Source organism: Cheilinus undulatus, linkage group 6 (genome assembly GCF_018320785.1).
Source record: "Cheilinus undulatus linkage group 6, ASM1832078v1, whole genome shotgun sequence".
Taxonomy (NCBI): Eukaryota; Metazoa; Chordata; class Actinopteri; order Labriformes; family Labridae; genus Cheilinus; species Cheilinus undulatus.
Genome location: NC_054870.1, coordinates 48,198,814 through 48,212,286, shown reverse-complemented (window position 1 = coordinate 48,212,286; position 13,473 = coordinate 48,198,814). Strand labels below are relative to the sequence as shown.

Genomic DNA, 13,473 nt, shown 5'->3' with positions numbered 1-13,473 from the left:
AACAGACAAGTTAAAGAACAAATACATCCCATACATAGTGTGCCCATAAAGACATGAACTGTCCAGGCAAAAAATCATGTTTTGAACCAGGCTGTAAATGTGTTTATTTCTGCTGTAAAAACAGATATTTCAGCATGAGGTGTCTTTGTGATATCCAGTATTTCCACAGCAAACCTCTAGTGGACACTCAAGGAACTTCTGTTTTTTGCACTCCTGTTTTAGCTTCATTTTTGAGTCAGTCACTTAGTTTAGTGTCATACTTTTTTTTTTTTTTTAAATTCAGTCAGGAACATTCTCGTCATACATTGAGCCATTTTATTGCAAAATGATATACAGTTTAACTTGTCAGAGAAGGCTCTGCTCAAAAGATGCTCCCTGGTCTGCAAGTAGCATGCTTTGGCTTTCCAGGGAGCACATGAATGACAATGCACACTGAATACAATAAAATTAGTTCAACAGCAATTAATACATGGTAGCATGAATCTCAACGTGAGGGTGCAACAAGCTTTATGCTATAAAGGAGTAGGCTGGGGTGGAGGAGGTTATGCTTTGCCAGTAGCAGCATTAGTGTAAGCAGAGTGAGAAGTATGTCATAGGTGAAAACCAACTTTGCTGAGAGAAAGAGCTGTGATTGAGCTTGGAGGTGGTAATTAGGATCAGCTGGCCATCAGCTGATCTCGACTGGGCATAAGACTATCAAGTCCTGCATGAACTAACGCTAAGCTTCATCACTGACAAAGCAGCAGTACTTGAGACTTAATAAAGCAAAAAAAAGTCAAAAAGTGTTGGTCAAATTCTAATTTCATAGACAGTGCTTAACAAATTTATTAGACCACCACCCAAAGTAAGGTTTATGCCACAGCTGCCCTAAATTAACAGCATTGATAATTACCAGAATCATTTTTTATGTTTCTGCAATGGTTAATACACCAATATGTAGAAGCTCTTTAACCCAAATGATATTTTTAAGGCTAAAATATAATTATTAATGTTATCCATGAATTTTCAAATTTACTGATTTACAAAAAACCTGAAAAAATAGTAAAGCACATAATAATAAGCATTGGTAATTACCAGAATCATTTTTTATGTTTCTGCAATGGTTAATACACCAATATGTAGAAGCTCTTTAACCCAAATGATATTTTTAAGGCTAAAATATAATTATTAATGTTATCCATGAATTTTCAAATTTACTGATTTACAAAAAACCTGAAAAAATAGTAAAGCACATAATAATTTCTTGATTAATATGTCAAATTATAGTTATTTACTTGCATTTCTGAACAGAAAAAATTAGTTTTAGTGTTTGAGCCGGCTCAAATTTGGGTATAAAAAGGTGAATTCAGTTTGAAATTCCTCATTCCTGTTCAAAATGGTAAAACGTGGAGAGCTCACTCAAAATGAAAGAGTCCGCATTAAAGCACTCCATGATGCTGGATGGTTTTTGAGACAAATATGACAGGTGGTCTAATACATTTTTTAAGCACTGTATATAAGTTTAATTTACTGTCTTAGATATGGGGCCTCCAAAAAACAACACCCCACAAAAACGGATTTTTAAATTTTTTTAAAACAATATATTGTCATTTTCAAAAAGAAATAACAGTATGCTGAAATTATGAAAAAATATCAGTGCCAGTCCTGTACAGCATGGTCAGCTGTCCCTTATGTGTAACATTCATTTTTATATCAAATTAATATAATCATATTACCTGTCTACTTGGCCTATTGATATCAAACAAAAACTGAAAGAAAGCTTTCAGGCACAGTTTACCTGCACCTTTTTGTGAACAGGTTCAGTAGGTCAGCAGATCAGTCATCAGCGTCTGCTCTGTCGGCAAAGTAGTCACTGAAGAGACTTCAGATGCAGAGGTATTCCTACTGTAGATGACTTCCTATTGGTGCAGACATTCTGAATTAATGCTTCTCCTTTATGCTGTTTAAAAGTGAATGTATGACTGGCATACACCAACTAGACTAGAGGCAATATTCTGTTAGACTACAGCAGCATTTGACCTACAAATAGTCTACGGCCAAGAAATGCTAATGCTGAAGGATTTCAGATTTAAAGTGTTGTAAGAAGTACAGTCATTTTCATGTCCTGTGGAGCCCCATTCTCCATCTTCTTCTGGATATCAGACAACATGAAAACACCCCAGTTCTTATGGTTTTATTTGCTTTTTAATGGTCTTTGTGAAGCACTTCCCCTCTCATCAATTTTTCCTGAATGTCCTACTTCTGTAAACCTTTTTAATCTTAAGGGCCATAGAAATTTAATCATAATTACATTTATTTAAAGACCAGCACAACAGGGGAGCTGTTTGGGTTTGATGAGCTGTGATTCTTCAAAAGAAGTCACCACACGATTCCTCATCAAGTACAAATAACCCTGAAGTGTATTTGCAAAAAAGGGTCACAGATTAAGCATCTGTGTGTTTATGTGTGTCTTATGAGCGATGCTGTGATGTAATCCACATGAAACAGAAGCTCAGCATGCGGATGCTGCGAGCTAAAGAAAAAGAGACAGAGCGGGGAAAAGGGGGTGGGTGGAGAGAGGCGAAGGCTGGCACAGAGGTCCAGGGCGGAGTGCAGCCTCTTTAAAGCACACCTGACTTGGCGAGCATCCTCGCAGTGTCTATTATTTGATATCACGGTGGTATTAGGGAGATTAGTGGATGTCACAGGGCACAGTAAAATGTGGACATTGAGCCAGAAATCAATGCCTGGCTTACCTCTCTGAGATTTCTGAGAAAAACCTGCAGAAAAGAGAGCGTGGAGTGGATGGACATGCAGATTAATAACACCAATATGTGGACGGACAGTAAGCCTCTCCATGGGACGTCCTCTTTTACACCACGGCACCCCGTCAAGCATTGCTCTCAAACACGCCCGCCCTTTGCTTGCACAGAAATTTGACATGCAAGAGGTCTTTGAATGATAGCCCTAGGTCATCTCCAAGCTCTTTTTTCTTTAACACATGTCTCATGAATTTTTCAATTCCCCCACTTTTTTCTCTTTTTTCTCTTTTTTGTCCTTTGCTCCAGTTAGCTTTAATGGAAGCGATAGGAGACAGCACTGGGGGAGGAGATGGAGCATATCTGGGTTTAACTTCACATTCGTTCCTCTCTTTGAGCTCCAGCTTTCTCTTTGGAAATCTTCTCCTTTGGCAATGTTTACTTAAGGGTCATGCATGTAGGACACACAGGGAAAGGTTGCATATCAGCACATAAATTGTTTATGTCCTTGAGATACTGTACCCCTCTTGAATCTGGTGTTGACATAAATAAATCATTTAGCACTACAGCGATGCCCCTCGTCCACCACGAGTGCAGACGAGTGCCTTAAAATTGCCTTTTAGTCGCTATTTTTCTGAAAGTGGAATCCATGGGAATATTGACACTAAAAGTCTTTAGCTGGAGCCTTTCTGTGTGAAGTATGACAGGGCCTGATTCACAGTGAAGACAGTTTAGTACAGTGAAGATCAGGGAGGAAAGCTGTAGCAATGCTGCCACCTGCTGTTTGGAGGATGAGTGTTGAAGTTGCTGGCTTTGTGCAGAGACTCTGCACTAATCATCCTTAACTTTCAGCCTTTATAAATTTAAAGTGCCCTAAATAGACGGTCTTTTGTTGTCTGGTTTGTTTGTGCAATAAGGCTGGGCAGTATATCAGCTTTTAAGATGCATCAGTACATTTTCAAACAGGATAATGAGCAAGACAGTTTGGTATAGTTTAGTTGTGTTAAATCAAATACCATGTTTCTTCTTTTTATTTATGCATAAATGAGCATGTTTTAAGCTATAATACAACCTAACACTGGCATGACAGGATGCAAAACCCCAACGTCAGCTATGAACATCAGACTACAGAATAAAAACAGACATGATAATAGCCTGGTTCTGTGACGAAGCAGCTGAGGACCGAACCATACACTTCAAGTTTAATGTCCAGCAACCAGGGGTGCACAGAACTAGATCATATCCAATATGCCATTTCATTTAGGAGAGACAAATTTGTAAAGAATTACAACAAATGACATGGAAATGAATGAGTCTTGACACAAGTTCTTAGGCACTTGGGCTCTGTAGGGTGGAATTTGAGATAGAGGAACGATTGGTCCCAGCAGCAGCAGCATAAATCCCCCATGCAGTCCAGACACTGGTGGTGGTGGATGTAGACATGCAGGGATGTCAGTTGGGTGAGAACTTGGTGAAGGGGCATGCAGCCTGAGAGAACTACAGACAGAGAGAGAGAGAGTCATATTTAAAAGACAAGCAGTAATTAGCAAAGAATGAGGGAAAGGCATCATGGCTGGATTAGAAGAATCCAGGTGACAGGATGATTTCCTAGTGACAGCCCCAAGACAGAGGTAGCTCCCAGAAAATGACATCTTCAATGGCTGACAGCAGAAAAAGTTGGTGAGCATGAGATTACTCTCAAAGATTACAGCTTACAGATATCTAAAATCCTCCCTCCCAAAATGCTAGAATACCAAAAACACCAATCCTTAAAAAGGATTTATAATAAAGAAATGCTGATCTTCGGGAAAAATCTGCTCATTTATGTACTCAGTAATTGGTTGGAGCTCCGTTTACACAAATCCCTGCATCTATGTGACATGGAGCTGATCAGTCCATGGCACTGCTGGGGTGTTATGAAGCCCTGGTTGCTCTGATAGCAGCCTTCAGCTCATCTGTATTGTTGTGTCTGGCATCTCTCATCTTCCTCTTGACAATAGCCTAGAGATTCCCTATGGGGCACAGGTCAGACCAGTTGGCTGGCCAATCAAACAGTAACGCTGTGGTCAGTAAACCAGTTTCTGGTAGTTGTGGCTTCACTGTGCAGGCGCCAAGTCCTGCTGGAAAAGGAAATCAGCATCTCCGTAAAGCTTCTCAGCAAATGGAAGCATGAAGGGCTCTAAAATTGCCTGGTAGATGGCTGACAGCGTTAATTCTGGTCTTGATAAACAGTGGACCAACAGCAGCAGATGACATGGCACCCCAAACCATCACTGAGTGTGGAAACTGAAAACACTGGACTTCAATCACCATGGATTCTGTCCCTGACACTTGTAACCCATTTTCTGGACCTGTCTGTGTGGTGGCTCCTGATCCACTGACTCCAGCCTCAGTCCAGTCCTTGTGAAGCTCTCCTAAGTTCTTGAATCTGCTTTGTTCTATTCTAATATTTTTAAATAGTGTTTATTTATTAATCTAATTAACAAGCATTTATTTATTGTTTGATGCCACAGCAAGTCAGAAAGTGCAGGTTAACTACTGCTCATGTGGCGCCCTGGTTATATGTGTAAGTAGGACAGTGCCCAGGATTGTTGTTAATCAGCTCCAGTTATCATACCCCCCCCCCATATTTTTTGTGGCCAAATGTAATTTATTTACATGTGCTTTACCAGGCTGCTGGGCTACATGGCGGCTCAGGGGTTAGCGCTGTTGCCTTGCAGAAGGTTCCTGGTTTGCTTCCCGGTCAGGGCCTTTTGTGTGGAGTTTGCATGTTGTCCCCCTGCATGCATGGGTTCTCTTCAGGTACTCCGGCTTCCTCCCACTGCCAAAAACATGCTCATTAGGTTAATTGGTGACTCTAAATTGGCTGTAGGTGTGAATGTGAGCGTGCCTGGTTGTCTGTCTCTATATGCCAGCCCTGCGATTGACTGGCGACCCCCCCCCCCCCCAACCCCTACAGGATAAATGGTATAGAAAATGGATGGTTGGATGTTCTTTGCCACTTAAAACAAGATACACTCACCTGCTTTTGCCTGTACCTGCAGGGAGATATTCATTTTGGCCAGTAGGTGTCAGTAGTTGCACTATTCTGTCGCTGCTCGCCTGGTTTAGCAGGAAGTAAGCTAAATTGTATCACATTCGACAGTCTGCAAAGAAGCGCTGGTTCTCATACAAGACTGTATTTCTGTTCTGTTTGCAGGTGAGAGAGAAGTGCACAAGTGCTATAAACATTTAGATTTAGTTTATATACAAGTGTAAAGTAAGTTTACATGTTAGAGCTGTTTTTTGCAATAAAATGGGAATGCTAACCTGCGCTAGCATTCAAAGCTAATTTTGGCATTTGTAGAACGCTAGCCGGTTTAGCATTAGTTAACTGACATGACTGTTTGTTTTGTTAATATTGGCAATGTTTGCAAGATGCCCCATGCATCACTAGTTAACAGAAATGTATTTTATTAAGAATAAGCTGTACATTTCATGTCTAGTATCTGCACTTAGCCCAGTTTGGGGACATTAAACAAAGGTACATTGTTTCTTGAGTTATGTGTTGCTGTAAACTTAGGTTTCGCAGGACGTAAGCTCGGTTGTTTCGCATCAGACAGTCTGCAAAGAAGCACATGATGCCGGTTCTCATACAAGACTGTCTTTTTGTTATGTTTGTAGTTACCACAGATGCAAAAATACGTTGCCAACATTGAGCAAAGCGGGTGAAGGGTGAGGGTTTTCCATGCTGCTTGACAGTTCCAATCACTTTGCTGAATGGGCTAAAAATCAGGGTTAAAAATTTGAAGACTGTTTCAATCTCTGTTGGAGATTTTATTATTTTAAAACACATGGTTTTTAAAACCCAATATATGGAAATTTGTCCAATGTTTTTGGCAATTTTGGTAGTGCGTAGGAGTTTGTCTGCAGTTGATTGAAAACTAAAATTTGCCCAATATTGGGTTTCTGGGACTTCTATTTTCATTGCTGTGGCATCAAGCAGGCTTTAATATAGTTATAGATTTTTACTAGCAGTGTTAATTTTGGCAGCTATTTTTAATTTTAGTCTTAGTCTTTAGATGAAATGTCTTTTAGTTTTACTAACATTTTAGTAGTTGCTACCCTTTTTAGTATTATTCTAGTTTTAGTCGACGAAAACTCAAAAACATTTTACTTTTTACTTTTAGTCCAAACATTTATTTTCTTGCCTAAATCTGGTATTAAACCCTGGTAGTGTGTTCTTTGCACTCTGACAGACCTGGGGTCCTTGCTTTCTACAGCTGAGAGGCAAAATAGCAATAGCTGCATTGATTTTTGACAGATTTATCCATAGTGAAGAAATATTGCAGATTTTGAATGTCCAACGAAAAGTACATTACATTTTAGTCTAGTTTTAGTCATGTTGATGAAAACAAAACTTACTTTTTGTCAGTTTTAGTCATCAAAGATCTATTTTTGTTAGTCTTAGTCTTAAAAAAAAAGCTGTCAACGAACATTTATAGTCATAGTTTTAGTTGATGAAATTAACACTGTATGCTCGTCATATCAAGTTATTAATTCTGGTTCTGTGAGATCCCACTATTCACAATATCATGTCTCACAAGTCAGCTGAAAAGTATGGCGAAATGATGTTTGATCCACATTGCCCAGCCCTATGTGAGTGTTTTTCTTAACGTCTGTCCTTTGTCACAAATTGAATACTGTTCATTCAATAAGACGAATATAAATGATCAATAAGATGAAGGAAATTACATTCAGCTGTTTGTCATATCTGATATATTGTTGTTTGGGATCACTTCAGAATGAAACAGCAGTCATGAATAATTTAAAAAACACTGAATTAAGGTCTAGGACGACCCCATGAAGAGCGAAGCATTCATCTTAACCTGCTTTATCCCACTGAAGTATCCTTTCCAGCGCTGCTCCATCACAAAATGCCAGTCATGATTAATAGAAAGGATTGCCATCTTCTGAGTGTCACCAGCGCTCTGCATGATGGACAGGGGCACTCGACGCAAACACGCAGCACTGGTAGAGCTGGCCTTTTCCCCGTTTAATAGAGGATGGCATTTTTATTGTTGTGGGTGCAGGGCAAAATTGCATAGATATGAAAAAATGGTTTCTCTCTACAGCTTGTTAAAAAAGCAATTATAGAAGCTGCACAATAGCCATTGTGGAGCATGTTCTCTTATTGGTGTCATGGCTTTCATTTACTCAATTTGTCCCAAATGTCATTGGTTTATAGTGTGTGTGTGTGTGTGTGTAAGCATGTGTGAGAGCAACACAAGGGGGCGAGGAGGGTGGCGGTAACAGACATAATGCAGGGATTAAAGGTGTTTTATGTCACCACTAAAATCTGTCTATTGTGCATAATAAATAAGGTGGTGTTGTACATGTTGGGCTGATAAGGTTGGTTAGCAAGTATAATGTCTTTAGCCTGGAAGCAGTGAGATTATGTTAAGAAAGGAGATTCCCTGTGTGAATTCATTATATGAGGGGAAATAAGCAGAAAGGAAGTAGTTTGTCATTAAACATCACAGTGAAATGTACAGGGGCTCTGAATGGACATACACCCATACTCAGATAGGTGATTTTCTGCCATTTTTTCTTGACTTATTTATGTTATCATCTCCAAATCAAATTTATCCTGAAGCACCAATGGCTAAAACTAATACAAACAACCTGCCTTGTAATTCCAGGTGAACAACAACACTAAGTCAAGATCTTCAGAAAATCACATCGTGAAATCTTGTTGGTTCTGATGCTGAGATTATCTATTTGTAGTACTTTAAACCAATTTTTCCCTCCATTATAGCCACATCTTTTTGCCACTTTTAACCAGTTTTTGCTGCTTGTTCTACTTTTTGCCTATTTAAACAGCCTTTTTTGCCATTTTTTCTACTTTAGCAAATTTTCACCTATTTTTGCCACTTTTTTGCCTTTTTATGGAACTATATTTTTTTTTCGAATTTCATCCTATTGTTGCCCTTTTTCACCCATTCTTGACACTTTATTTATTTATCTTACTTTTTTCCAATTTCTACAGCATCTTTTTGCAACATTTGCCTTCTCTAGCTGTCTTTTGCCATTTTTTGCTGCTTTTCTCCCACTTTTGCCAATTTTTGCCACTTTCTGTGCATTTTTGTTATGTTGTACCCACTTTTTCCTCATTGATGCCACTTTTTTTTGCCTCTTTTCAGCCATTTTGCTGTTTTTTGTAACTTTATACCCCATTTTCCCTCTTCTTTTTGAAACTCTACTCATTTTTGCCACTTTACACCCATTTCTGCAATTTCTTTTTGCAACAGTTTTTGCAATTTTTTGCCCCTTTAATCAATTTAGGCCAATTTTCAGCCATTTATGCCACTTTTTGTCATTTTTTACCACTTTTAACCCATTTTTGTATTTTTTTATATCTAAATCAATTTTTGCCACTTCTTACATTTTTTTACTCTCTTCAGTTATTCTATTATTTTCCAAAAAAAAGTTGTCTCAGTTTTTTCTACTTTAATTTCTAACATCCTGACATTTGTGCACATAATTGCCCAGACATAACTTAGTTCAGTGTGCTCATCCACATTGTTAACATCACAGATAAAAAGGTCACGTGTTTTATGAAAAAGGGTTTACATTTTAAAAAGCTTTAATGTACTACAGTATAAATAAAAAAATCATCCTTGTTGCTTTGATAAGAGTGGTTATTGTTCAGGTTTAAAAATATTATTATCACAGCTCTTCTTTACGAGCATGATTTTGCTGACCTTCATGGGCCCCTCTTTTGCCTAGGCCGCAGAAAGCGCTCCCCTTTCTCCCCTCTTATGGGCAGCCTTGGATGTATATAAACATCACCAAAGACTTTTCTGACTTTAATGAGTTAAATCGTGTTCCTGTGCTTTGCAAGCGTTCATTATGACAGTTTGAATAAATATTCCAGTATTTCTGGAGTTTTTAGGAGTTGTAAACATGCATCATTTTGAGGAGATGGAGGATTAAAACATGCTGCAGCTCTACCCAACAGTCAACAGTTGCTGCTCAAGTCCTAAGTTTTTTTGCTCTCCAGCCCTCCGCTCTGGTCACATGACTGAATGCTGTTAAAATCTAATTCTTTAAAGTTAGCCCATTAAACTGTTAAATTTAAAAACACAAATGTTATTTTTCATCTGTTAGAGGGTGCAGTGTTCGATTTCCTAACCAGCTACCAAAAGATAAGACACACACAAAAAACACACACGTCTTAATAGTCATGCTGGTAAAACAGAATCCAGACTAAAAATTCCCATTTTCAAAGTGGGTTGCAGTTCAAACATGATGAATCCTCTGTCTGGAGCTCTGTGATCATTAGCGTGACTGCTGGCTTTGTTTTTGGGAATGAATGACATTATTCCCACTCATGCATGTGTTTGTTTGATGATGTCTTTCCCTCCCCTTCCAGGTAAAGAGGAGGAAGGTGATGAGGAAGAGGATGACAACGGTAATGTAGCTCTACGGACCATTAACACATGTTCGAGCCCCTCGGCTCTACCACTGCCTCTTGGTGTCATTTGTCATCAAAAATTGAATATCCTACCCGCTCCAGTTCAGTCTTCCTGTCCTGTGTGCCACTGCTGTGCCAAAAAAAAAGTTCTCTTATCATAGACACTTGGAACAAAGAAATCCCTCAATTATGCATGGCTTTAGAAGTGACATCCTTTCTCCCTTCTTTTTTCTCACTTAATTTATGCATGTCTTTGTGGTTCCATTGCTCTCATACTGCTGTACAAAGACAAAGCTACACAAAGCAATGGAATGAAAAGGCTGTTTGAGGTGATATCGAAAACCAAGTCCGCCAGGCGCTGTACTAAACTCCAATGTTTTCCTCCCCTTTGTTTCCTTCTCTTTCTAGATGCTGTGGGAAATGAAGACGTGGAGATGGAGAGTCAAAACCCAGGTAAAGAACAGCCACAAGCTGAGGCTCGGGCATGGATTTGGTGTGACTGTGTGTCATTTTCAGTTTGCGGGGAGAACGAAAGAGTACACATTGATCTGACTCTTATCTCTACAGGAGATGGGAATAGTACGAGCTGACCCGTGTGCAGCTCATTTCTCTGGTTTTCACTTTATCTGAGAGTTTGATTAAAAATCTCACCTGACCAGTGCTGTTAGAGAAAGAGAAATGACTCGTACACAAAGCTGTAAATCTGCACGCTGGATGAACAGACCCTGAGATGTGTTTTACTGCACTGACAGCAACAGTCTTAAGTGAATTAAGAGTGTGAATGTGCAACCATTAACTTTGAGCTTGCACGATTTCTTCCTCCAAATATGTTCGCTGCTGCCGCTGCTGCTATATAATTAAGATCCTGCATTTGCATACTGGCAGCGAGCAGCTCTTCGTCTCCCCTGTTTTTGTTTTATTCAAATCCCATCCCATTCAGTAAGATTTGACAGATAGAGCCTCTCTGAACATGAATTTTGTAGATATTCTATGTGAGCGTTATGGTAAAGCAGCCCTGGGATGCTGTCCAAGACTTGAGGTTTGTAATTACGTTCTCGTGAGACACAAACAAAGAGGTATGAGTGAGGAGGAGCGAGGATATACAGTTTAAAACAACACCTGCAGGCGATTTCAGCAGCAGTTGCATCATTACTGTCAGTGTTTGTGCATTTATGAGTGTGAGTGTGTGTATAATACAGGTGGAAACTTGAGACTGTGAATCAATATGTGGTTACATACAAAATACAGATCTGGAGAAAAACCAGAAACCACGGCACAAATGTGCTTTTTCTCCGGTTCTACTATGTTAAGGTTTGTGTTTGAGTAGAGTTAACATTTTATTGTTATAGTATGCAACATATCTCCCAGCTCCCAATCACATTAGTCTCATTTTGGTCTTTATTTTATTAAGAATAAGAGCAGATGCAGTGTTTGTCCTACGGTGAATAAGGCAACAAAAACTAGTCTAACAGAACACTAAGGCTGGTGAATTTCTTGCTGAAGTGGATGCATCATGGCTGACTCGTGTCTCCTGCGTCGGTTTAACGGTTGGCTGTGCACATCCTCAAAAATTAATGCAACACAGATTCAAAATGCAGAATACCTGTGTCAGTACAAGCAGTAAAAAGGCAGAGGAGGTGTGACGGACAAAATGGCAAGAGAGACAAAAACAGCTGAAAGTTTTAAAGACAAACTTCTAAACACAGTCATCAGTTCATACCATATGCACTGAGACAAATATGAGTGAACTTGTAATGGAGTGAAAGCAAAATAAAGCAACAGTAAAAAGAAAATTGACACATTCAGGAGCAGTGGTGAACATATTTTACATCACTATTGCTACAGAAACACTGACGAGTATTAACCAAAGTGTCCTGAAAGGGACCAAATAAAAGGCATGCAATTAGGGCTGGGCAGTTAATCGCTAATTAGATTAAATCCCAATATGGTCTGCTGCTATTTTCAAATCACAGAAGGTGCAATATTTTTTTTTATCTAAAATTTGTATCAAAATACCAGTTTAAAAATTTCTTTGCAGCAGAGATGTTATGCATTACATATCATTCTAGTGGCATATTTTTGGAATCGTGTACAAAAAAAATCACATTTTCTTCATTTTTGTATATTTTTCTTGTTAAATATAAGAATAATATAAAGTTATCATTCCCTTTAATACTACAGTTTCTATCCAATTTTCAAAATGAGTCAAAATCATTACAATAAGATATTTTTTCAAAATTGTTCAGCTCTAGTTTAATATTGTGTTGGCTATAGTTAAGAATGAATTATTATTTGTTTTTGTTGGAAAATACATGACATGAGAATCTTAAGATATAATCGCGTATTAAATTGCAATTGCAATATTGGGTAAAAAAAAAAAAAATCACAATTAGATTATTTTCCTAAATCGTTTAGCCCGACATGCAATTGCTTGATTAACTGCCTGTCGCACTCGGAGAGCGCAGACCTCTGCCGTTAGCCCTATCTCCCAATAGTGAAGAATCCTTTAAAAAATTCCTGGATCTGTCCCCATGTGCCCCCCATCACGGCATTCGCCAATTATTTCCTCCCAGGTGGGGTGGAAACGTGGTGAGGCAAAGCATTGGCTTCGCTATGGGTGGACTATCATGGTGGAATCATTGCCTGCCAGTGCCAACAGATGCACTGACAGTCCCACCCATGGTCTCACCGAACGACTGGAAGTCATGGCAGAGGGTGAATATTCCTCCATTCCTCCCAGCATTGTGAGTATTCTCGCTACAATTTGCTGTCTTTCTCTCTGTTACGCTCCGACTCATCTCCTCAACGAGGCATGTGTCTTTCAAACTCTGTAAAGTCCAAACTTTGAATAGAAACACACACAAAATGCTGCTAGGATTGAAGTTACTCATGTCCGCCATCTCCTGGTGTAAAGTGGTAACAGCGCAGACCTCAGCCTTTAGCCCTATCTCCCAATAGTACAGAATCCTTAAAAAATTCCTGGATCCAGACGGTGATCCAGATCACTCCCAAAATCTAATCAATTCTTCCTTATGCCATTTCTGACATTTCCTGAAAATTTCACCAAAATCCGTCCGCAACTTTTTGAGTCATGTCGCTAACAAACAAACGAACGAGCACACTCACCCGATCACATAACCTCCTTGGCAGAGGTAATAATATAGTAACCTCAACCATGTTCAACTTTGTTGTTTACTCATCAGAAAGTTGTATAAGGCCTGGACTCTTCTATTCTATAGAACAGGGGTGTCAAACTCAAGGCCCTTGGTACAGATATAC

The 13,473-nt window shown here is 39.1% G+C and overlaps 1 protein-coding gene across 2 annotated transcripts in view; it reads left to right on the top strand.

The window, feature by feature from the left end:
• macrod2 (mono-ADP ribosylhydrolase 2) overlaps positions 1–13,473 on the top strand; it is a 1,185,173-nt gene that overhangs the window by 1,123,030 nt on the left and 48,670 nt on the right. For both annotated transcript variants that reach the window (XM_041789359.1, XM_041789358.1), the window contains exons 12-13: positions 10,153–10,191; positions 10,603–10,647. In XM_041789359.1, coding sequence (XP_041645293.1) covers positions 10,153–10,191; positions 10,603–10,647 — 84 coding nt within the window. The remainder of the gene's footprint in view (positions 1–10,152; positions 10,192–10,602; positions 10,648–13,473) is intronic.